The sequence below is a fragment of the Sarcophilus harrisii genome, chromosome 5, assembly GCF_902635505.1.
Source record: "Sarcophilus harrisii chromosome 5, mSarHar1.11, whole genome shotgun sequence".
NCBI lineage: Eukaryota > Metazoa > Chordata > Mammalia > Dasyuromorphia > Dasyuridae > Sarcophilus > Sarcophilus harrisii.
The window spans coordinates 264561906-264588669 of NC_045430.1; the positions used below are offsets into that span (position 1 = coordinate 264561906).

At 39.2% G+C, this 26764-nt stretch overlaps 2 protein-coding genes across 7 annotated transcripts in view; one reads left to right on the forward strand and one right to left on the reverse strand.

Moving 5' to 3' along the window:
• The window catches only part of AZI2 (5-azacytidine induced 2), a 35476-nt gene extending 33955 nt beyond the window's left edge, over positions 1-1521 (reverse strand). For 2 of the 6 annotated variants that reach the window (XM_031940408.1, XM_031940406.1), the window contains exon 1: positions 1437-1520. Coding sequence is in view for 3 of the 6 variants with exons in the window: in XM_003772036.4 (XP_003772084.2) it covers positions 1095-1104 (10 nt within the window). In the remaining 3 variants the exon portion in view is untranslated. Of the gene's footprint in view, positions 1-1094; positions 1403-1436 lie in introns of those variants that run through there. The other 4 variants (XM_012551382.3, XM_023505188.2, XM_031940407.1 and 1 more) reach the window with 3 other exon arrangements.
• Positions 1522-2836: 1315 nt separating this feature from the next.
• The window catches only part of ZCWPW2 (zinc finger CW-type and PWWP domain containing 2), a 140063-nt gene continuing 116135 nt past the window's right edge, over positions 2837-26764 (forward strand). The window contains exon 1 of the mRNA XM_031940256.1: positions 2837-2862. Within this exon, the coding sequence (XP_031796116.1) occupies positions 2837-2862 (26 nt within the window). The remainder of the gene's footprint in view (positions 2863-26764) is intronic.

Genomic DNA, 26764 nt, shown 5'->3' on the forward strand with positions numbered 1-26764 from the left:
TCCAGAACCCGGGAAAAGCTCTTCCTGCCCCAACAAAAAGCACCTGCATCCACTCACATCTCCGGACAGCCCCAAATCCGCACTGCTCGAGGCTCAGGGGAACCCCGACAATGGCGGAGCCGGCTGCTGCATCACTTGGGGCCTTTCCTGAGTTAGGAAACCCCATTACACAGAGGCTGAGGAGGTCAGGAAGCCGTCTGGCGCAATCCAATCCTACTTCCTAAGCGTGTGGATGGTCAGCAGGCTCCGGAGGCAGAGCAGCCCATTCCCGGGCTGCCCAGACGGGAGACCCTCGGCCCCCTGGCGCCTCTGTGCAGCTCCCAGCTTTGTCCCTACTCCTGCCTCCTAAGCTCAAACCCCTCCGACAGCGGGAGGCCCCCCCAAGTCTGATCCAGGCTGACAACGCTCAGTTCCCGGGACCAGTCCTCGGACGGGGGCGCTCACCCTGGCTGCCCCCTGTGTTCTAGATGACCAGAGTCTTTCCGGGATTCTGGAGAGCGGCCTGCGCGTCCTGCCCACGGGGAGGCCCGAGGGCGGGACAGCAGCCAGCAGGTCCCATCCGGGCCTGTGCGCCCTCACCTCTCTCTGAGCTCCAAGTACAAGGGGAGGGTGGGACTGGACGGCCTGCAAGGTCCCTAGCGGGGGTGGGGACTGAAACAAGCCACCAGCTTTCAGATGAGACCCAAGGCGACTGGGGGGGGGGGGGGGGGGGGGGGGGGGGGGGAGAGATTCTCTTGACCCACGTTCGTGCCTCAGTTTCCCCACAGAATGCCCTCGGGACCCTTCCAGACCTAAAGCTAGGAATACCACAGAAAGAGCAAGGGCTTCTTCCCCATATCTAGCTTCGGGGATTCGGCGCCCCCCAAAACTTTCAGCTTTCCCTCTCCTGGGGAGAGTTGCCTCGGGAGGAACTGGGGGGGGGGCAGATTCCCAGCCCCCCGTCAGTTTTCTCGTCTGTCAGAGGGCAGCCCCCCGAGCCCGCCTGCGCAGCTGACACCCCCGTTACGGGATCAGGATCTCCGAGCACCCGCGACTCCCGCCCCACGAGCCCAGGGGAGAGAGGACTAGGAGGGAGCCCAGAGGCGCAAACCTACAGCGCAGCATTAGTGCCGGCGGCTCCGGACAGCAGCTTTCACAGGCAGAGGGCGGAAGGGCGGCTTTCAATCACCCCAGAAAGGCCAGGATCCAGGCTCCGGCGGGGGGAGAGGAAGGGGAGCCCCCCGATGTCCCCCTCGGCCCGGGGGGCGGGACTCACACTCGGAAGCCGAGAAGGCACAGGCGGCCCGGGCCACGGAGGGGGTAGAGGAGAGTAGGGCTCGGCTGGCTCCGCGTGCGAGGCTTCGCCATCGCCTCCGAGCAGCCGTCGGCCCCGAGGGCAGGGGTCCCAGCCCGCCCGGCCACCCCGGCCCGCCCCTTCCCGGCCCGGCCCCGCTCACCGTCTCGTCGGCACTTTCGGTTTCCCCGACGTGCGGAACGAGCCGAGAACACCCCGGGTCAGCGGGGTCACGGCGGGCTTCCGGCCTCCGCGGGGCCGCGCCGGCTCAGGCGCCGGCTCGGGCCAGGCCTCGGGCTCTCCGCGCCCATGTCGCCCGGGCCCCTCCCCTGGCCTCGAGGCCAGGCCGCAGCCCCCCCCCCCCGGGGCCTGAGCCCTCCGATGCGGCGGGGGTGGGGGAGGGCCGCCCCGGCGCGACCCCGCGGAGCACGCCCCCGAGCCGAGCACGAGCGCTCGAGAGCGCGCCCAAGAGCTCCAGAGCGGGGGCCGGAGCCGGCGTTCGATCTGCGCGGCCACGCGACGGAGCCGGAAGTGTGGGCTGAGGCTGGGAACGCGAGGCCCGCGAGGGGGCGGGACGCCAGGCAGCGGACTACGAGTCCCGTGAGGCCCCGCGACAGGGGCGGGGAGAGCGGGGCTGGGCCGGGTGTCGCCCAGGAGGCAGGCGCTCGTGCGTCACTGCCTCACTCCGGTCAGTGAGTGAGTCTGTGGCGGCGGCGGCGGCGGCGGAGGAGCCGCAGAGTGGGGTAAGCGCGGCGGCCGTGGGGGCGGGGCGAGGAGACCTCCTGCTTTCACTCCGAAGAACCGGGGGTCCTCTCCTCTGCTCGGTCGGGTGAAGTGCGGGGGTCCCAAGGCTTCGAATTAAGTGCCCCGCCCCCCCCGCCCCCGAGAGGCTGTCTCCCCTTAGAGTGGAAGCCCCTCGAGGGCAGGCGCCGGGGGCCCGTGGCGCCCCGCGCTCACCTTGGCCGCCGCTAACAATAAAAGCTGCGTAACGTGACTAAAAGAAACTGCTCTCTGGTGCAGGTGCGGAAAAAAAAAAAAAAAACCCAGGCGCTGAGGTCCGGCGCGGAGCCTGCCCAGACGGGCCGGGCAGCAACCTCGGCTCATCGCGTGGGGCCGCTGCAGCCCCCAGCTGTCGGACAGGTGCGGCTTTGGCTAGCGGGACACTTTCTGTTTTACTGTATAAGTTCGTGACAATTATAATTCTGTAATTCTATGCAATAGATGCAGCTGTCTTGTGTACGACACATGCGTGCTCTGCACGTAATTACATCTAAACATACGTGACCAGAGATAGGGTCCAGCCACTTTAATATAGAAGAATCACACACCTGTGTGTAAAACCTATCCCTTCCGTGGATATAGTTTTTTTCCCTCACATTGACAGGAAAGTGTTACTAGGGAAAGAATGTGTCTGTTAACGGCCCAGGGAAACGGTGTCTGTTAAGCCACCACTACAAGCTTTATTAGAAGAAAACGTAGAAGAAAGCATAGATTTCCTGGGCCTGTTCAAAGACGTTTTCTTGTGTAATTGTAAAGGATTCATCATGCAGTTGTAACTTCGTCATGTTCCAGAGACATCTGCTGGACAGGTAAAAGAAACACAATTACAACCGGCATAGGATGAGGTAGAATCAATTAGCTTCACCACCGCCTGGGATACTGGAGTGGTTCGCCATTTCCTTCTCCGTGAAACCAGTGGGTCAAAGTTTTGCCAGGCAATCCGAGGTTAAGGGACTTGCCCGGGGTCACACAGCTAGGAAATGGCTCAAGCTGGATTTGAACTTGGAATTCCCTCGTCCACCACCAGCAGAATACATCTGGAACATCATAGGTGTTGAATGATTGTTGATCGGCTTCCGGATATCTGCCTCTCCCTCCCCCTCTCTCCTCTCCCAAGGTTTCCACTTTTATCCTCTGTCCACCTGGAAACTTCCAGATCCTCCTCCCTTCTCTAAGCAAAATATCTCCACTTATTTGAATCAGACCCCACCCTCTGCTCCCTTTAAAGTTTCCTTGCTTTAATTGATTGATTAGTAAAGAAACATTAAAATACTGTTGTTGCATAAGAATGAAACTCTAAAACTAGAATTTAAAAGCTTTTTCTTTTATCCAGTAGTGACCTTCTCTACCCTTCATTCCCACCCCACCCCCATCAAAAAATTGCTTCTCGAGCCTGCTGTGGAGCCAACTTGCAAATTTAGAGCTACCCCTTCTGGGAACCTAAAAATAAACAAACACTTTTTTGGTCTTTCAAGTAATTTGTATTGCCTGGAATCTTCAATTCCCCATTTCTAGGGTTAGATTGTGAGTGCCAAGTGGATTTTGAAATAAGGGTTCACCTTTCCATCTGAGGAAGCACAATTGGGAAATGATGGTACAATAATTAAGATGTGCCTTAAAAAAAAAGGAGAGCAAAAGTTGTTCTGGACTTGCACAATTCTAGCTGAATGTTCAGTGTCCATTCTACTTACTTTGGGACACTTGCAGTTGTTCAAATTTTTTTTTCCTCTATGTGGAGCTGTAAGCTATATCAAACACATCTGCCCCACTAAATAGCCTTCAAAGATTGCTATGGAGCACATATATTTCTTCTTTTATTCACTTTTTAATGTGCTTTTTGCTTTGTCCCCATACCTCGGTGAGAATGCAAATTCATAGAACAAGTTGGATTAAAATCATTAATGTATTTTTTAAAAATCAGGATTTTAAGATTTTTAATGAGAATTCTTAAAGTAAATAATTTATATATGTGAAGCCATGGGGGTAGCCCAAGGTAGCCACAGCCTGTTCATAGCCCAGCACAAGACATACCAATCTGGAAAAGTACCAAGACTAGTAGGTGTATCTGTTGTCACAAAATCAGCTTTTATAGAGAAGTCTCAATCTGTGTTGTTACAGGGAGTGTATACACAAATGACATCACAGACATTAAAAGTCTCAAACAAAATGAGGCAGTTAGAAAATAGAAAGCTGGTAAGCAAACCAGTTCCTTCACTAAAGCAAATATGCCTTCTAATGGAATAAAGGCAAAAGCATAGAAAGAAAACCATAGAGCACTTTCATTAATGAGTGTTGACAAAAATAATAAGGTACTGGCAAATAGGATAAAAATATAGCCATCGTGAGCAAGGATTTGTAAATGGTATTTAATATCAGGAAAATAATAAAAATAAATCTCAATAATAAAACAAACAAGTACATTATTATGTCAGGTGCAAAGAAAGCTTTTTATACAACAGCACTCAAAACATCACAACATTCTAAAAACATCAAATGATGTAGGAATAGAAGTTTCTATAATTTGAGCTACTTTGAATAACAAGTGAATTTTACAGCATAATAGAGAAACATCAACAACAGAAACATTCCATTAAAAACAGGTCTTAAAAGTGGATAGCTAGAGTAGAACACTATTTTTTAAAATCTTAGCAAGTTATGTGCTGAAGTCTGGATCATTAGTATAGGGAGCTCCTAGTGAAGGAGAATCTTCCAGAAAACTACCTGGGGTGCTAAAAGGTTAATTAGTCTGCTCAGTGGGGTCACACAGCCAGGAAATGCTGAAAGCTAAACTTGGGTCACAGCTTAGAGTCCACTTCACTAATTCTGCTTTTCAGCAATAATGATAAAGCATCAAAAAGAAATTAATGGAATGAGTTAAAATATATATGCACATATATAATGTAATGTTATGGGCCAGAACTTGAAACAAAGTGCTGACTCACTGGAATTGATGGAAGCAATGCTTGTGTGCTTGGGCTCACACACATTAGTTCACACTTTGGGGAGATTCACAAGTCAATATTCAATATGAGATTCACAAATTCACACCTCCCATAATCCCACTCTTGGAGGAGGAGTCAATCTTTTGAGGTTACACTTCTAAAAGCATTAAAAAGAGCTTCAGTCAGTCAGTTCATTCGGAAGATTTCTGGGAGTGGGAGTTGAACCAAGATTCAGAGAGAGCTGGAGGCAACAAAAGATAAGCTGCAAGAGCTCTTAGAACCAAGGAGGGAGAGAGGCCTCTAAGAAAGCTAACTGGGCCCAAGGAAAGAGATAAGACTTGGAAGAAGAAAATAAATGTTTGAATTTTATCAGCTGGCTGAGTTTGAAGTGATTATTATGCCAAAATGTGGTGGTGGTATTCTTTTGAATAACATATGATGGGACTCTGTGGGAGCAGGTTTCTTGGGGAGGTTTTCTGGAGGCAGCCTTAGTTTCAGTTCAAATCAATAATGACCCCAAATGCTGCCAGCTGATAAAAGTTCAAATCTTTAATTGTCTCTTCCAAAATAGCCCGGTTAGTTTTCTTATTGGACTATCTCTCTGTTTGGTTCCAAGAACTCGTGCAGCTTGTCTTTTTGCTCTTCCAGCTTTTCCTCTAGTTCAACTCTGACTCCTGGCAATCTTCTGAACTGACTGACTGACTGACTGAAGCTCTTTTTATGCTCTTTTAGAGGTGTAAACTCAAAGATTGACTTCTCCTCCAAGAGTGGGATTATGGGAGGTGTGAATTTGTGAATCTCATACTGAATACTGACTTGTGAATCTCCCAAAAGTGTGAACTAATATGTGTGAGCTAATGTGTGAACTCTCAAAGGTGCAAACTCAAGCACACAAGCATTTCTTCCATCAATTCCAGTGAGTCAACACCTTGTTTCAAGTTCTGGCCCATAACAATGTAATGCCAGAGAAACTGAGACAAGATAGAGATTAGAGAGCATTTAATATTTTATATTTTATTTGAAAGGGAGAGATTTACTGGGACCAAATGGATCCATGGTTTGGTCCCAGGGCTGAGTGAGACTATCTTCTCCAAGAATCCAGCAAACAATGTGAGTTCTCAATGACCTATATACAGAGTTGGATGGCTCAGAGTCATGGGGTATACTGAGGCAGGAGCGGAGTCAGGATACTGAGAGTGGAATGGAACTCTGACAAGGTGGGGTGAGCCTCTGGAGAGGGAGATACTATAAACCAGGGGAGAGGCATCTTTATAAAATGGTATCTGACATTCTAATAGCTTGGGATGGGGAGAGGCATTCTGATATTCTAAAACATAAGATCTTTTATCCTTATCAAATTTCTGATAAAGAGGGAGGGGAGGTTTTGCAGGACTGAAGCAGAGAAAATGAGTCAGGACTGGGTTAGGATAATTAGGGAAACTGACTCAAGACAATAAAAGAGAAATGTGGCATAACAATAAGCTATATATTTTATGTAATTCTACCTGATATGGTTAGAAAACTTAAGATAAAAAATGAATAATCATATATAAGCCCCCACAAATCATCTACATTTCTATCCGATACCACCTATAATTAAAAGAATTGGCAGTATATGAAATATTTGGAAATTATCAAGATGTAAACAAAATTAATTTACTGATTACCTGCTATATGCTAAGTATTAGGAACAGAGGCAAAAAATCAATCCCTGCCTTCAAAAAGCTTATAGTCAATTGGAAGAAACAATATGTACCTATATAAGTTATATACAATATGTATACAAATTATAAACTACATAAAATACATAAACTGTTTGCATATAAATATATTTAATAAATGTATAATAAATACAAGGTGATTTCATGTCAGACAAGGAGCAATTAGCAGCTGGAGGAAATCAGGGAAATCATCCTGTAGGAGGGATGAGATTGTAATACTAATATCTAGTTTGATATAAATGTGACAAATTCACAATGACTATTCTCTTTGTCAAAAGGTGGGTTTATTTAGGAGGAAAGGTCACAGACAAAATAAGAGGTAAAATAGGCACCAGGAATGGCAAATATGAAATAAGAAGAACAATAGGGTTACCAAGGAAAGGAATTTGAAAAAATCTATTAAAGAAATGTGTTCTAGACATGTCTTTAACTAGCACATTAAATCCAAAGAGTTTAGCAGACTAATAACCAAGAGTTAGGGAAAATACAGCCTTGGGGGTTTCTAAGGGAAAACGGGAAAGGAAAGGTTAAGGAAAGGATCAAGGAGCCAGATGCAATGCACCTGGCAGACCAGGTCCCAGACCTGTCTAAAGATATCCTCATCAGTATCTCCTAAGTTGTTTAAAGATGCACAAAAAAGGAGGTTGGTAAAAGAGTTCCAGCTTCACAATTGCTCTATATAAACAGGATGGTCTAGGAATTGGTTATATGTAATTATAGCCAGGTGGGCTTCTTCCTGACAGAAGAGAATTAAATCCACATCAGGAGGGAGCATTTGTGCTGAGCTTTGGAAAATGGTTGAATTTGGAGGAACTGCATTCCTGGCATGGGGACAGTTTGTTCACAGACAGAGATGGAATGCTCTGAGTATTCAGTAGGAGAAATCCCATTAGAATATGCATGGGACTCACCTGCACTGAACACTGAATGACATTGGGATGATAAATAAAGATCTCTTATTTCTACACCATGTTCCTTCCCCATCCATACTTCCAAGTTGGGGCGTGCTAGGTCTAGAAACACTGTCCAAGGAACCTGGAGGAATGCACTTAGATCTTAGAAGAGTGACTTTCATCTAGGGCTTCCACTTCGATTCTGCTCATTTGGAGTTTTCTGAGGGTAGGAAAGAGCTTTGAGCCCATATTTGTTTAGGTGAGCCTAAGCATGGGGCCCAAACATCAACCTTGGACACTTCCAACTTGGGAGGCAACTTTGAAGATTCCAGAGGTAATGGAGTCCTTGAATTGACCCTCAGTCTCTCAGCACTGTAGGAGATGGTCTAAATTCCATTTCTCTAGGAGGATGATCCAAAATCTGACCCGGCTTTCCAGGGGGACATAAACTTTAAGTAGTTCAGAAATTTCAGTCATTTGAAAGTGAAATTGTAATGCCAGAGAAACTAGGCAAGATAGAGATTAGAGAGTTTTTAATATTTTATTTGAAAGGGAGACCAAATGGATCCATAGTTTGGTCCCAGGACTGAATGAGACTACTGTCTCCAAGAATCTAAAAAACAATGTGAGTTCTCAGTGACATATAAATGCACTGGACTCCAAGCTACCAGGGGTTAGACTGTAAGCAGGGGTGGAGTCAGTGCTGAGATCTGGAACACCAGAGAGGGAGGGAGAGAAGGGGGGGGGAGGGGCACTATTAATCTGGTTCTGACAGGGTAGAGGGAGGCATGGGGACATCTGATAAATTGGGATTATAGAATGGGGAGAGATGCCCAACATTCTGATAAATTGCAATGGGGAGAGGCACCCAACATTCTGATGATATCTAAGATAGAAGGGCTTTCTCCTTATCTGGATCATTATGATTAGGAGGAAGGGGTGGTGTTGCAATTGACCAGAACAATTAGGAACTGAGGCAGAACAATTCAAGGAAACTGAGTCAGGACAATAAAAGAGAACTGTGGCACAATAAAATGGTCTCATGCTCTTGATGAGGTGTAGGTTTTGGGGTTCCCTTTAGTAGGGAACCAAATGATAAGGTCTAGTGGCAGGTTTGGAGTCCAGGGAACCAAATTGAGAGGTTTGGCTCCCCTATACTCCTTGGGAGTCGGTGCAAGGGTAGGGAGTTTTGGGGAACCACCTTCTGGCGGGCACAGAGGTTCTCTGTAAAGGAATTTACAAACCGGAAAATCTAGATTGATAAAAGAGGTTTATTAGAGAGATTGGGAAGTAAGGTTAGAAATCCTGACAGAGAGACATCAAGTCTCCTTAGGGAAATAGGTGAGGATAAAAAGAGGTAGCACTGGAAAAGAATATTATCCAGTGGGCAGAGGCCTTTTTGGCATAGCAAGCATAGCATGGCATGTTTAGAACCTCTGCAAAGAGAGGATTTTAGATTGGCTCTTTTATAATAGGAGTTTTGGCTACAAGCTGGATTTCAGCTTGAGCTGAATTTGAATAGAATTGAATAAGTTTCTTTATTGAATAGGGTTGGAATTCTTTTACTCAGGACTGAACCAACCCAAGGAGTATAGGGGAACCACCTAGATAACAGAATGAAGCTGTTTATCTTGTTTCCCCCTCTCAGGGTCCTTCACTGAGGCAGAGTCCCAGGAGAATTTCTCCTTCAAGGATTTTTAGAGTTTTGGGGTCCCTTCTTCACTCTGATCAGTAAACCAATCACTAAATGTTTATTCAGTGTCTTACTATTTGCTAGACCCTGTGCTAAGTGCTAAGAACACAAAAAGAGTCCAGAGATAGATATTGCCCTCAAGAAGCTTACAATTTAAATGGAGGCTTTTTGAATACCGGCTTCCTGGGAGATTATTTTAATAGTGTTAGGTCTCTAGGTCATTTAAGTCTTTATAATTTATACTTTTGAGTCTTTGGGGTTGGAGGGAAGGAGGAGACGGCCTAGGATGATAAAAATAATTTTATCCACTTATGTCCATTTATCTATAGTATACATCCAATACCTTAACATACTTTTTTGGAAACATTCTTGATTTGATTTCTACTAGATTTTTAAGGTTTTTTTCCCCCTGGTTCTCTAGAGCAAGAGCACACAAGAAAAGGAGTCTGACTCCTTTCTTTAGAAACTAGTCTTCCCCATGACTGACTTTAGTTTGAGTGTGAGTCAGAACTAAGAGGTCCTTTAAATGGGAAAGGGCATCATTAACTCCCCCAGCTTAATTCTGATTTGTAATTACATGAACTAGACTTTATAGTACATAAAGGAAAGTAATATTTAATAAGCCTGGAAGAGCTGGATCAAGCTGGATTGTGAAGGGGCATAAGTGCTAGAGAAATTTATATCTTCTTATAGAAGCGACAGGGAAGCCCTGGAACTTTTTTAGCAGAGAAATGAGACACTCAGATGAATAGCTTAGAAATATCTCTTTGACAGCTGTGTGGAAGACAAAGTAGAAAAGGGAGAGAGACTTGAAGTTGAGAGATTTAAATAAGAAATCAATACAAAAACAACTTCAAAATAATCTTGAATAAGACCCAGGAAGAACTAACTAAATAAATGGTGGGATATTTTCTGATCATAATTAGGTTTTTAAAAAAAGCACAATAAAAATTGCAATATTTCTCATAACTAAGTGCAATGCCAATAGATTATTTCACAAAATTAGATAAAATCATAAAATGCACGTAGAAAAACAGATGGAGCTAAAATATATATTAAAAAAAAGTATGAAAAAAAAGAAAAAAATGCCAAAATGTGTCCTAGAGCAATCATTTAGATAACTGGCCACCATGGTAGGAAAAAAGACAGAAATAAGTAAATGAAAAAGAATAAAGCAGAAATCTACAAATCTACAGCGGCAACATTCCTTTGGGAGGAACCAGATTAAAATGTAATTGGAAAATATGTAACAAAATAAAAGTTAAAAACAGATAATCTTAATAGCAGTTTTCTAAGGTAATATACAGCCCTGAAGGAGCTTTATGCACAGTGTAGTGGTTCCCATTCTTATTTGAACTTGACCACACTGGAATAAAGTACTCAGAAAAAAGAATCCAATGAATATAGAAGATTAGTTTGATAAACCCACACTAAAAACCAAAACCACTACCAACAGACTAATTAAAAAGAGAATCACCGAATTTTGGACTTGGAAAAGACCATGGAAGCATCTAGTCCAACCCATGCTACTGTAATATGCTCAACAAAAGCTTGTTTCTTCTGCAAGAGCTTCATGAAAAGGAAATTTCCTGTTTGCAAGCACTGGCGCCTCTTTGGCACAGCTCACATTAGGAAGTTGTTCCTGATGTCAACTCTAAATATGTTTCTTTGTACCTTAAAAACTCATTTCACCTGTTTCTGGCTTCAGGGACAAAATAAGACAATTGTAACCCTTCATCTCCAGGCTAAAATACACAGACAGTCTTCACATGAGATTAACTTGAGACCATTTACCAACCTGTTCATCAACATAGTCCATCTTATCAACGTCCTTGTTAAATTGGAGGCCAAGAAATGTCTATAGTATTTCAGAGTGGTCTGAACAAAGCAGGATCCTGTGGAATTATCATCTTTCTGGAAACAATGTCTAAAAAAGGCAGCTAATATCACATGAGCGGTTTGTTTTTGTTGTTATTGTTATTATTGGGGGGTTTTGTTTTGTTTGCCTCTTTTTTGGGTTAGGCTGAACAAAGGGCTACTCTAATATGCTTTGTTTTAACTTCATGAAACAAGAAGCCCCTCTCAGGATAAACTGATCACTTTTAACCTCATCACTATGCTTTTAACTCAGTCTTGGATATTCAACATCTTCTCAAGGTTCACAAATTCTTCTGTCCCCTGACGGGAGGGTTGAAGTGTGTGGCACTAAAGTCCTCCCAAAGACTTTCTTTATAGAGGACAGAAATTAGATTTTCAGCTTAGTTCAATATTCCCTCCAGCTTCCCTTTGTGTTTTATTTCCCCCCATTAGATTGTAAGCGCTTTGAGAGCAGAAATTATCTTTTTTTTTTTTTTTTCATTTGTATCCTCATCACTTAGTGTTGTGTGCTTTCTAGAGCCCCCAAATTGGGGGTGCCAAAATGTACAATGCTTTCTAGAGCCCCCATGCTGAGGTGCCAATTTATACCATCCAGATTAGCTCTCTAGAGGATCTCAGGACCAGCCCGAGTCCTTGGTCTTAGTGGAGGAGTGATAAGGTGAGACTCACATGGATGATCAAAAATGAAGTCCGTTTATTCCAAATTCTCCTTATATACCCTAATACCCTTGCATAACCAAAGCAACACTGTGCATGCGCTAACAATATACTGCCCACGCATGTAAAGTCTAGGCTAGTTTCCTGGAGGCTTCAGGAACAGCCAGAGTCAGGATAAGTAAAAGTCCTTGATTTTTAGGGGGAGAAGTGAAGAAGACAGACAAACTGCCACAAGCTCACCACCAACCTCCCTTCTCCTGGTCCTGCTGCAAAGTGAAGTTCTCTGGCCTCTCTCACCCTATCCCCTAATACTTACCTACAATTCTCTTAACCCCAAACATTGAACCAGCATTAACTGTGAGAAGAGCAATTCTAAACATGTGCTAATAGAGTCATTGTCTTATTTTGAATAGGTAATTAGATTTAAGTGCTCTGTTGTCTGATTGAAGTGCACCTATTCAGAGTTTCAGCCCTTTATACAATGGGGACCACATAAACAACTTGCTATTGTATATAGATGACTCTTTGCCACTTGGTATCACACTGCTTTAATTACAACACAGGTTGTCACTGCCCCCTGACTTCTCAGTCCCTCAGGCTGAGAGCCCTTAGGAGTGACGGGGAGCCAAACCAGACATTGTCAGTAGGTTCCCTCTGGGCTGAAGGGTCTTATATCTCACCCAGAGTTCCCCCACTATCTGTGGCCTTCAACAATTTAGCATAGTGCCTAGTACATAGTAGGGCTTAATTTGTTGAATCTATTTGAAAATACAGTAAGATATCCAAAAATCATAAAATGCAAAAAAAAAAAAAAAAAAAAAAAAAAAAAACAACTCAACAAACAAAAACCCCCCCAAGAATAAGTAAAAATCACTAATCAAAAGAAATTAAAAGAAAACAAGTCCTAGTTTAAAAGGATATAAAAAGCTATTTTCTTGGCCTCCCCAATCACCATGATAAGTGGCCATGTCAGGTCAGGAAAGCTTCCCAGAATTCAAGAGGTACTACTCTGAGAAAATCTCAGTACCTTAGGGCATGAACTTTAAGCTTCAAGCAGCAAGGAAGCCAAAAATACCTCTCAGACCAATAAAGTCTTCCCTGCCCAGTATATATAATACTCAGTGGAAGCTGCCAAAGAGTAAGGGTCAGTTGTCACATTAGATTATTGAACTCACTATCTTTTTCAGAAAAACTGCTGGGAAGATTGGATGACTGTATAGCCAAATGGGGAAACATGGTTTTAGATCTACCTAATATAAATATGCCATAATAAACTTTAACTAGATCAACGATCTAATTTCTTTTAAAAAAATCACTACATGACACTAAATAAAGGGATGCAGGAAAATTGGGATACTAATGGACTGTTGGTGAACTTGTACTAATTCAACCATTCTGGAGAACTATTTATTTATTTATTTATAATTTTTTATTTACAAGATATATGCATGGGTAGGTAATTTTTCAGCATTGACAGTTGCAAATCCTTTTGTTCCAACTTTTTCCCTCCTTCCCCCACCCCTTCTCTTATATGGCATGACCAATACATGTTAAATATATTAAAGTATAAGTTAAATACAATATATGTATACATGTCCAAACAGTTATTTTGCTGTATAAAAAGAGTTGGACTTTGAAATAGTGTTCAATTAGCCTGTGAAGGAAATAAAAAATGCAGGCAGACAAAAATAGAGGGATTGGGAATTCTATGTAGTGGTTCTTAGTCATCTCCCAGAGTTCTTTTCTGGAGAACAATTTAGAACTATGTCCCTGTTGAGGTGTAGACCACATGTTGAGGTCTACATTTGGGGTACCTAAATGAAATTAGGGTTTAGTTAAGGTCTAGTGGCAGGTTTGGAGTATAGGGAGTCAAACAGAGTTCCCCTGTAACCCCCTTGGATTCGGCGCAAGGATACAGCGGTAGTAGCGGCGCGGAATTCCCAATAAAAGCATTTATTGGCCCAGAGAGCTAGATTAATAAAAGAGGTTTATTACTGAGTTTAGAAGTAGGAGATAGGTGAAAGGTAGAGATAAGGAGGGCACTGGACAGAGGGTCCAGTGGACAGAGGGTCCTCACATGGCGACCATGTTTGGAATCTCTGCAAAGAGGGGTTCCCAGTGTGGTCCTTTTAAGTCGAAGACTTAGCTCGAGGGGCTTTGGGGTGTAGCCCCAAAGTTGGTTCAGATCCGGGTGGGGCTGGGACAGGTCCGGATCTTCTATTGGAATTCAAAGGGACCAGGATTTGAGAGTCAAAGGGTAATTTACATTAGCTAGGGGGGTTGGGAATCAAAGATTGGAATCTTTCCCCTGCATCATCCCCACTATAAAACTTTGCATACCCCTTGACTCAGCAGTATCATGAGTAAGACTAGGCCCTAAAGAAACCAAAGAAGTAAAAGGATCCACACATTAAAAAAATATTTCAGCAACTTTTTTTTTTTTTTTTTGTGGTGACTTAAGGTTGAAAATGGAAGGGGTGCCCATTATTTGAAAAATAGATGAATAAATGATGGTATATGAATGTGATGGAATACTATTGTACTATTAGAAAAGATGGAGGTGATGATTTTAGAGAAACCTGAGAAGATTTTGTGAACTGATAGAAACTGCAATGAGCAAGTGAAATGAAATTGTTCAGAAGAACAATTAACATAGTGACAGCAGTATTCTATAGGTAACCAACTATGAAAGACTTATTTACTTTGATCAATCCTGCAACTCCAAAAGATGCATGATATAAAATTCTATCCATCTCCCAAGAGAGAACTAATGAACTCAGAATGCAGATGGAAGCATATATTTCTCCTTATTTTTCTTGCTGTTGTTTTGGGTGGGGAGGGAGATGGGAAGAACTTGGCTAATGTGGAAATTACGTTTTTTATTATTCTATATGTATAAAATTCCATTTTTAGCCTTCTCAACGGGTAGTGGATTGATGGAGTAAGGGAGAGAATTTTTAAATAAATTTTTTAAAAATCATTTAAAAAGAAGGAAAAAGAAATCTCACCATTTGAGAGGAGGGACTGAAGAAAATCATCAGAGACAAAATCAGTGAGTTTTACATGATTGAAATAAAATAATTTTATACAACAAAAGTTATATTTGTTTTTTAAAGAAACATTGGGGGTGGATAGAACACCAGCCCTGAAGTCAGGAGGACCTGAGTTCAAATCTAACCTCAGACACTTAACACTAACTGGCTGTATGACCCTGGGTAAGTCACTTGACCTCAATTGCCTCAGGAAAAAAAAATTGGGAAAAATATTCTAAGTAAATATATTTTAAAATTTAGATACTCAATATCTTCATCTACAGCATACTCACTAATCCCAGATCCACAGGACTCTGTCCTGGGCCCTCTTCTCTTTTCACTCAATAGTATTTACTTAGTGATCATATCAGCTTATCAGGATTTAATTATCATCTCTGTGCTGATGATTATAAAATCTATTCAGCCCTAATCTCTCTGCTGACTTCCAATCTTCCCCCTAAACCAACCCCTCTAAAAAAACTTCCCTAACATTGTCAAGGACATCACCATTCTCCCAGTCCCCTAAGCTCACAACTTAGGGGTCTTTCATGGCTTCTCACCATCTAAACCCCCATCCCCACCTAGTTTCCATCCTGTTGCCAATATTTCTTGATTTGACTTTTGCAATATTTCTCCAAATCTTCTTTCCTCTGACACTACCATCTTGATACAAAACCTCCTTAAAGCAATCCTTTCCTGCCAAAGAATTTGGTCTGATTTGTATATTCATCAGTCTCCATGAGGCTAATTATGATAAATTTCAGGGAAGGAGATACTCTGCTGTCTTTAAAGAATTAAAGTTAAGCATTTCACAGAGGGCAGCATAGGGGCACATGGTGGACATGTGTAGACTGCAACATATGCCAAATAATCACAGAGAAGTGACAAAGAACATTATCAGCAGCCTCTTTGATCAGAAAAGAAGGTGGAACAGCAAGAGCAAGAATTAATTGATGGGCAACCTGCGTCTTCTACTAGACATACAATATCTAGAGTTCTTGGTAAAATACTGGCATATAAGATAGCGAATGTAGGGTATTAACATTTTGGGTTTATCTGCCAAACCATATTTTTTTCAAGATCCAGATTCACATCTACTTTTTCCAGGAAGCCTTTTCTGGGTGCACTATAACCAATTATTTCTCTTGCAAAGAATTACTATAGCTTTTATGTATATGATGTACTATATGATTAAATATACATTAAATTAAAAATTTTCTATATTTTTAAAGGTTACATATCTTAGTTAAGAAGGTAAGCTACATAAAGGCAAATGTGTTTTTCTTTTGTTTCCATCTTTTTTACTTACTCTTGACAGGCCAATAGGAAATTTTTATTAAATGTTATATGACAACATGACTAGAAGTGCTATAATGACAAAAAATCATATTGGACTCACAAATTGAAACACAAGTTAGATGTAGTTATTATCTCTATATAGTTCTTTGAAGCAGAAAAACTGAGATGGAATATATACAACTAAAAACTGATAGTAACAGAAAATGCTTAACAAGTGGAATAGAGAAGAAAGTCTCAAGGAGCAAAAAGGTTGGAGACTTGAGAGTGGACTATTTAGAAACAAAAGTAAGCATCAAAGAGGGGTAAACTATGCCTGCATAGAAAGATTGGGGAGTAGTCTTGATAGAGGAGTGGTCCTGATAGAGAAGCAATCTCCCATTTATTAAATGAAGCAATAGCAGCAGTGTTAGGCATAATGATCCACTGTTGTGCTATCTAGGTTATGAATGGGTTGATTGTGCCTAGACCTTTATCCACTGTGCCACCTAGCTGAACGAATGAATGGATGAGTGAGTGAGTAACTGAATTTATGAATTAAAAAAAAACATTATTGCTACATGGAAAGCACTGTGCTAAATACCAGGGATACAAATAGAAAAGTAAGGCATTCCCAGCTCTTAAGGAGATCATATTATGAGGAGAGACAGTCTTTTAAGGAAGTTTCCAGTTCTCAGTTTGATGGAAAGTTTCCATGCTCCTTAAAGAGGTAAAGCAGATGGTAATTTTTCTTTAAAATCATGATGGCATTTCTACTGATAAAATCATATCAGTTTATGATATTGAATCACTAGACAGTGCCAAAGACTTTGGTGGCAAGAACTTACTTTTCTGGATCTTCAGTGCTAAGTATGTAGCTCTTGCAGGAACAGTTTCTAGGCTGCATGTCCACAGTATGATGGTTACAGGAATTGTGCTAGAAACATTGCTATCAAAGTTCTTTAAATTCAGGGTCCTAGGCTGTCTCCATGTTAGTCTGAGGGAAGATGGTGGTTTGACTTGCCTGACACATCAATATCCCCATCTCTCCTTCAGTGGCTTGCTATTTCTGCTAGCCTGGTTTTCCTACCTTGTGGATAGCAGCTGATTGGCAATTAATGAGAATGACTGGCTGCTGCTTCACAGGAGTTATTTCCCTGGATGATCTCTGTGATGACCAGGTTGAAAGCAGAAATTGTGATCTGGGGATGCTGCCACTCTTAGGACTCTTATACTTATCTGATGTTGGCAGCATTTGGTCAACAGTTTTTGCTAATGGGAGTGGGACAGATTGACACCTTTTCCATAATGATTTTTCCTATTGATGATGACTTAGCTAGAAGCAAATGTAGCATATTGTTTGAAGTCACTACTATTCTCAAGGACTGTCTCTGTTAAGATCTGAGGGGAGATAGAGGGCAAGGAAATGGTGATTATTTGACTTGTCTGGTTCTTATTGCCTCCTCTCTCTCCCTCTCCTTGTCTTCATAAACATATGAGGTTAGATTATAAAACATACCTGAATAACTAATTTATTTCTTTATGCAAAAATATGTATAATACTGTGAGCTGCTTAAGTCAGCCTACATTCTTAGGTGGATGTGGACAGTTTCTGATCTTTCCATGTTTGACAGTCTATTTCAGATGAGAACAAATGGATGGTAATTGTGGTGATTAGGATGCAATTGTGCACATATCCTTTAAGATGCTCTGTATTTCTATAGTACTCCTTGCCCCTATGGATGAAATGATGTAATTGCAAAAATGAAAAATGGGATTGCACCATGTTCTATTTATTTTGTTGAATAGAGTCAGGATAATGATTATCGATGTTATCTATTGATTAAATTTCTTGGAATCACAGAATTTAGATTTGTCCATCTAGTCCATCCCATAAAAAGAAATTCTTAACAATTTCATCCATTCTTTACTTCATAATCTCTAATAAGAAGGTACCTACCATCTCTTGAGGAAACTCATTCAAAACTCATTCAACTTGGGAACAACTCTAATTGTTGGGAAGATTTTCCGGAATTCAAGCATATATTTGCCTCTTAATAACTTCCTCTCACTGGTTCTATTCTTTGGGGCCAAGCAAATCAAGTATAATTCCTGTTCCTATTGACAGCCCTTTGGATATTTCAGGACAGCTATCATGTCTCTCCTGAGTTATGACACTTTATTTTCCAGCTAAACATCCCTAATTTTCCAAGCCACCCTCTGTGACATGAACTCAAGATCCTAATCAACCTCCTCTGGATGGATGCTGAGCTCTTTAGATCTTACACTTTACCCATACCTGAATATAGTACTCCTTATGTGGTCTGATGAGGGCAGAATAGGGGAGAATGATCACCAGAAACATTTTTGTTTCAGCAAAGTCTGCATTAAGGATAATGAATGTCTTAGGACAATTTCTTAAGGGGAAGCAATACATTTGTTTTCCCATTGAATATCTAACCAAACTGAGATAATAAACTTTAAAGTGTTATATAAATATGAATATTGAAATTAGAAGAGTCACTTGATATTTTTTTTTAGTTTTATCTTTTTTGGTCCACTAATTTTATTTCCTCATCTAATTTTCTACTCTAGTTTACACACACACACACACACACACACATAACACACACACACACACAAACACATACATTCACACTCCATATTGGCAAATTTTTGCTTCTTGTAAGTTTTCTCTCTCTAATACAAACTGAAAGTGCTTTGATCGCCCTGATTTTGTCTTCTACCAAAGTCATGGTTATGGACATATGAGAATTGAAATACTTTTTATGTTGATCATAACAACTTGATCAAAATTCTCCCCAAATAATAACTTTTTAAATATACTATTGTTATAAAATTAAAATAATGACAAAATGATAAAGAAATTTGACAATGTTTTAATTCAAAGAAAGGCTAACACTAACCCACTTCCTTTTTTTGAAAACTTTGTTCTCTTCAAAAATGTAAAATTATTTTATTTATTTGTTTTTAGTGGTATTTTATTTTTCCATACACATACAAAGAATAGTTTTCAGCATTCACCTTTGCAAAATCTTGTGTTCCAAATTTTTCTCCCTTTTTTCTCCCTTTTCCTTCCCCAAAACAGCAAACAATCTGATATATGTTAAACATGTGAGATTCTTCTAAACACATTTCCATATTTGTCATGCTGTACAAGGAAAAGTCAAAAGGGAAAAAAAAACATGAGAAAGAAAAAAAACAAACCAAGCAAACAACAACTGTTACCACAAAAAAGGTAGGAATATACAAAATAATTTAAAACTCTAAATCTCATGGTTCTTTCTTCAAAGGAGAGAATTAACCAAAATAGTATAGCAAATTGACAATATATGTGAAGTGCCAGAATATACCATTGATAGAATGTTTGCTACTTAGGCAAATGTTCCTTGATGCTGGGCTCAAAGGTTTAGGGGCACAGTTCTTACTCCTCTTAAACATATCTTCTTGACTAATTTCCAGCAAGCCTGCTTCAATTTTAGAGGAGACTCTAATAAGATGAATTTGACTGCCTTTTCTCATATTCTTTGTCTGGTTAACATTTCATCCTTGAAGTGCCAAGGAAAATTACTTAAAACTTAGGGTTTTATTCAAGTCTACGGTATCCTTATAAAGGGAACTAGAAAGATGTTCAATGGCATAGTATGAATCGGTTTGGAATAGGTATTTATTTCCTAAACAAAAAAAAGAAATGGCAAACCAAAAATAAAATCCTATCATGCATTAAAACAAAGACTGAGAATTTAGTACATTATCACTCTTAGAGTCTTCTGAGAGGCTAACTTGAACTTCCTCAGAACAAAAAAGAATTGGCAGGAATTCTGATTAAGCATTGTTACATTTTATATCATTTCTGCACAGTCTTCTCAAACTTCATTTCTGTTGGCCAGCTAGGCCCAAGGCTTTGTCTCTTCTTGACAGTGATCATCTTCACCAGGACAGAAACTTCTAGGCCTCCACCATGTAAATTTAGAATTTTCTGAACTCCAAAATTGCTTCCAAGTTTGGATTCATTCATTTTTGAAATGGATTTTGGATTACCTATTCTGAAAAGAAAACACAAATGGAAAAAGTTGGGACCTGCATTTAAACTGTCAGGTGAGAGTAGTCGCCATATTGTTGAGATGGGAGACCCCATCTCTCAAGTGAAAGGTCCAAAGAATAATCACATGCTCTGCAACTGGGAAAAGAAGATAGATTTAAAGAGAAGTTATGATGCTTTAAATAACCATTAAGTGGGAGGATTCTGGAAATATGGAGGAGTAGGTCAGAAAATTCCAAGCTTTCTAGATTTCCTCTGTAAACCAAACAAAAGCGAGACCCAGTGCTAACATAGACTAGTGGAAAACAAGTAAGTTTGGGGGCAGAACAGGAGTCCTCCTGGGACAACCCAAGAAAACCATACGACTTAAGAACAGGAGTTTAACTGGTGTGCAGTGTAAACAATTCCAGGTTAGCTCCTCAGAAATAGCAAGTAGGAAATCCTGACGCTAGCTGGGTTCATCCCAGTCATCATGGGGAGACAGGAGTCTGAGTCAGAAAAGACTGAAGTAATCTCAACTGATTAGGAACTCTAGGCCCAGCTGTGCTGCTGACACAGGGCCCTAGGCAAGAAAGAACCAGAACATCTGGTGAGTGTAAAAACAGTGGAGCAGGGGTGCTTTTGGCTGCTGGCACTTGCAGGAGTGGGGAGCTTTTGGTTTAGGATTCCAGACTGAAGTGAAGCTTTAGAAGCACCATCACCCCCGTCTCAGGATTAAAGGTCATTACACTAATTGTTCTCATTTTAAAAAATGAACAGGCAAAGAAAGAATCCAACCATAGATACTGACTATGGGAATAGGGAAGACTAGGGTTCATCTTCAAAGGACAGTGAAGTAAAAAGCCTTTTCTACCCCAAAGAGTAATGTTAAATGACTATCTGACCAGAAAGAATTTATAGAGAACTAAAAAAAAGTTTTCAAAAATCAAAGAAGATATTGAGGGAAAACTTTTAAAAAATCAAAGAAAAACAAGAAAATTATGGGAGGGGGGGAATCAACCAATTAGAATATAGGAAACAATGTATACACAGAAAAGGAGTTACAGAGTCTTAAAGAAAAAAATAATTCTTTGAAAATTAGAATTTGGCAAGGGGAAGCTAGTAAAACTATAAGAGACCAAAAAACAACAAAACAAAATATAAAGAATGAAAAAATAGAACAGAATGAAAAACACCTTATAAGAAAACAATAGATCTGGAGAACAGATCAAGAAGAGAAAATGTAAGAATAATTGGACTACCTGAAAGCTATGACAAAAAAAAGAACCTTGACACAATAATGCAAGAAATAATCAAAGAAAGTTGTTCTGGAGTGATAGAACACTAGGAGAAATTAGAAAAAGAAAAAATTTACTGATCACTACCTTAAAGTGATACTGCATGGAAATACACAGGCATATTATTGCTAAATTTCAAAACCTCAGGATCAAAGAGAAAATTCTTTAAGAAACAAAAAACCAATTCAGATGTGTTGGAGCTACAGTTTAGAATTGCACAGGATTTATCAGTAGCCACAATAAAAGACTTCAGGTCCTAGAATAATATATATTGACAATCAAAAGAACTAATCCCGGTCAAAATATTATATCCAGCAAAACTTACCACCACCACCACAACAAAATGGATATTCAATGAATTTTCAGATTTTCAGGACTTTGTCCCAACCAAACCTGAACTTACTAGAAACTTTGACATGTAAAAATCAACATTAAAGATTAACCTCAAGGGATTCAACAAGGACAAATTATTTATGATTGTTACATGGAAATGTATACCATATGTTTAAGATTGAAATCAATTATTGAGTAGCTCAAAAGAAATATTGGGACAGAGCTGAGTATTATCTGACTCTAAAAAGCAAAACTGTTTAGGAAAAGGTAAAAATAGTAATTATGCTATATAAATGAAATGCAGAGGAAGAACAGACACAGGCAGTAGAGGGGGAGGAGAGGGCTGCTAGCTCTGAAAACTTATATCAGGAATGGGTTAAACAGGGAACATAAGGGTATAGTATAGCATAATGAAGGGCATATATAGTACCCCCCCAAATCTATAAAGAAATAAAGGGGGAGAGAATAGGATAAAGTGGGGTATAGAAGAATGTGTAGATTTATAGTAGTGGGATAAGGTATGTAGATTAATGGGAATGGGATAAAGAGAGAGGGAAAAGGTGGGAAGAGAAAATAAGGAAGGGATCCATGGTTAGGGGGAGGTTAAATATTAGTAAGGCAAGTTAAGGAATGGAAATAAAGTAGAAGAGTGAGCAGGAATAGATAAGAGATATACACAAACACTCTAACAAGGATCAGGAGTAGAATTCATTGAAACAAAATAAGTAGGGCCAGTAATCATTGAGATCAAAGTAAAACTTAAAGACTCAATCTAGTGAGAAATCTACATTATATTGTCTTAATATTGTTTTAGATCCATGTCTACACGTGTAAATTCATTTGTATACATGTGTGTATATATGCATGTAGGTATATGTATGTGTATATATAAATATATGTGTGTGTGTGTAAATATACCTTTATTTAGTTGTAGCCTGCTTAGGGAGATGGGGGGATGAAAGAGAAGAAAAAGAATAAAATAAAAAGTACATAGCAGAGAACAAAGGAATAACTTACAAAGAAGCAAAGAAAAGATGGACAGTCATGAATATATAATCTGCACTATTATATATGCTTTCTTGAAGTGGAAATTTATTGATACATATTTTTAATCCTTCCTGATGTTCTGCTGGACACATATCAATTTCTTTTTTTAAAATTTTCTTCTCTGTTTTTCTTTTTCTGTTTTGTTTTTCTTATTTTGTATTTAGTTTAAAATAAGTAAAAATAAATTTTAAAAAATCCATTAAGTAATTGGCTCTTCCTGCTCAGTAACCAAATAGCATCTTTATCCCTTAATTGCTTAGTAAGTAGTTAGAAGCTGAATCATCCCCAAAACCGAAAGCAGTAAACTAACACATACATTCAGTCCAAACCAGGAAGATAAATTCTGTGTGTACTTTATGCAAACCTCTAATTATATATGTAAAAAATATCATTTTTACATGTAAGCATTTATGTTAGAGTTGAGTTACAGTGTGTCCAACAGTGGCTGATGAGCCAATTATATATAGCTAAATATAATAATAGAATATAAACTGGAAAATGAACTGTAAATTAACTGTTAAATGAATGAGTTGCAGGCAAATTTAATTGAAACCAATAAACTTTTAATATGTGACCAAGAACCTAACCTCTGGGCTTATATAGATTGGATATAATGTAGGAGGGGTTTCTCAGTAGTTGTCGTTTTTTGATTTGTACTACAACTCAGGCATCCCTTTGGGGATATTAGAATTTAAGTTGTGTCTAGGCATCCACAAAATTCAAAGGGATCCTTAACTTTCAAATGATAGATACCATCCTAATAAAGCATTAAATACAGCTCAATAATTAATAAAAACCTACTATGTGCAAGACATTGTACTAGAGATATAAAAATAAAAATGAAATAGTTCACATTCTCAAAGAGTTTCTGGGGATTTGGGGATGTAACACATACAAATAGGGAGAGAATGCTAACTACTCAGAAGGATCTAGCAATCAGGAAAGGTTTCTTAGGAGGTGGCAAATGAAATGAATTTTGAAGATAAGGATTCTGAAACCCTGAGATGGGGTAGGGGAAGAAAGATATTCCAGATGTGGTGGGCAACTTATGGAAATATGTCATTATGAAAAATAAAACATTAAGTTTAAAAAACATCTGGGAGGCTACTTCAAGGCTTCTGAATTCTACAGAACACTGAGTTTTTTTCCACACAAAATCAGATCTAAACAATTGGAAAAATGTTAATGCTCATGGATAGGCCAAACTAGTATAATAAAGATAATTCTACCCAAATTAATTTTATAAAACTACCAAAAGTTATTTTATAGATCTGGAAAAAATGACAAAATTCATCTGGAAGAGCACAAAGTCAAAGATATGAAGGGTATCAACAACAAAAAAAAAAAATGTGAAGAAAAGTTGCCTAGCAGGACCAGATTTCAAACCATATCACAAAATGTAATCATATAATGTGGCATATTGACTAAGAAACAGAGTGGTGGATCAGTGGAATATATTAGGTACACAATACACAGTAGTAAAAAAACCTCACCATTTGACAAAAATTGCTGGGAAAATTTGACAGCAGTTTTGCAGAAACTATGTATAACACCAACATTTCACATTATATGCCAACAAAGGTCAAAATGGGTTCATAATTTAGGCAAAAAGTGATCCCAAAAGTAAATCAGGGGAGCATGGAGTAGTTTATCTGTTAGATCTCCAAATAAGAGATAAAAAGCATTATAAGATATAAAATGAATTCTTTTATTACATTAAATTTAAAAGGTTAATCAATACAGCCAGTATTATAAATTTAGAAAGCAAAAAACTTGGGAAAAAATTTTTTTTACAAGTTTCTCTGATAAAGGCCTCAATTCTGAAGTATGTAGAGAACTGAATCAAATTTATAAGAATACAAGTCATTTCTCAATTGATAAATGATCAAAGGATATTAACAGGCAATTTTCAGAAGAAGGAATCAAAGCTATCTGTAGTTAAATGAAAAAATACTCAAACACTACTCATTAGGGAAATGCAAATTAAAATAACTGTTATATACTATCATGCCTATCAAATTGGCTAATATGACAGAAAAGGAAAGTGACAAATGTTGAAAGATATGTGGGAAAATAGGAACACAAAAGCATTGTTGGAGTTGTAAACTGATTCAGCCATTTTGGAGAGCAATTTGGAACTGTACTCATGGGACTCTAAAATTTTGCATGCTAAATGATGTATTTGCACATTGTTAATTAACTTCAAAATGACAAAATGGTACTTTTCCAATATTGAAATCAGTAATGGATGGTTTTGATATTCTGTTAATAAGTATTTTAGAGGCCTTTGATTCATTTGTTTCCAAATGTGAGGAATTACAGCTGATTCATATTCTCAGCTTGTCAGTGTCTGGTTTGCAATTCAGGTGTGATAATTACAAAAAGCATATCACACACAATCATTGATCCAGCAATACTTTGACTAGGTCTGTTTCCTAAGGAGATTTAAAAAACAAAAAAGGAAAAGAACACACACACACACACACACACACACACACACACACTAGCAGCTCTTTAATTTTATTTTTTGGTGGTAAAGAATTGGAAATTGAGAGCTTGCCCATTAATTGGAGAATAACTGAACAAATTATGGTCTATTATTATGAATTGATCAGAATGTTTTCAGAAAAACCTACAAAGACTTATATGAACTGCTGCAAAATGAAGTGAGCAGAACCAGAACATGGCAAACAGAAAGAGCAATATTGTACAATGACCAACTTTGAATGACTTAGCAATTCTCAGCCATATAATGATCCAAGATACATCTGAAAATCTGATAGAATCTAAATGCACGTTGAAGCATGTTTTTTTCTTAATTTTAAAAAATATTTTCTTTCTATTTTGGGGGAGGGATGTGTCTTGTTTTCTTTCACAATATGACTAATGTATAAAAATTTTTTAAAAATTGTTTTTACATGCAATTGGAAAAAATTTGAAAATAGAAAAAACACCTTATAGCCAAACAAATGGACAATTATTCACAGAATATACTCATTAATATAGTTACCATTAATATAGGTTTTGAACTGAAATCTTGTGTTATCAGTATAAGGAACACAAAAATATTGCTATTGTTTACATACTTTTCTGACAAGTTGTGGCAATTATTAAGCTTAGATTCAATTTGAACCCAAGCTAAATTATATTTTACATTACAGCTAAATGATGCATTGGTACATTGCTAATTAACTTCGAAGTGACAAAATGGTATTTTTCCAATACTGAAATCAGTAACTGATGGTTTTGATATTCCATTAGTGAGTATTTTAGAGGCCTTTGATTCATTTGTTTCCAAATGTGAGGAACTCCAGCTGATTCATATTCTCAGCTTGTCATGTCTGGTTTGCAAATTCAGATGTGATAATCACAAAAAACATATCACACTCAGTCAACTTATTTCAATATTCTGCAATTTGAGACTCCTTCCATTTTTATACTTCTCCTACCCCCAGTATCAGTCTACTTTACTTTTTAGTGTAGAGTCTGTTAGTCATGTAGCATTATAAAATTAATCTGTGAGGTTTAGAGATTTAAAGTAAGTTGTCATCTGAATTATGACCTTTGCTTTAAAGTAGAATAAATAAATAAAAACATAAAAATAATTTTGGTCCAAGAGTTGCTTTTCTGACTGGCTAAAGCTTAAATATCTGCTTGTGTTATCTTGTTACAAGAGAAATATTAAAACTTAGAAGATTATTATGGTTTCCAAAAAAAAAACTAATGATTTCATTTGATTTATGGTATCATTGATGTGGGCTTTCTCCAGTAAGGGTGTCCTTTACAAGGTTCTACTTTGATGCCTCTTCTATGGCATGGAGATGACTGGATTCCTAAAGGCTATATAATTACAGTGCAAGTTATTGGGATAAAGATAATAATATTTGGGAAATATTACTT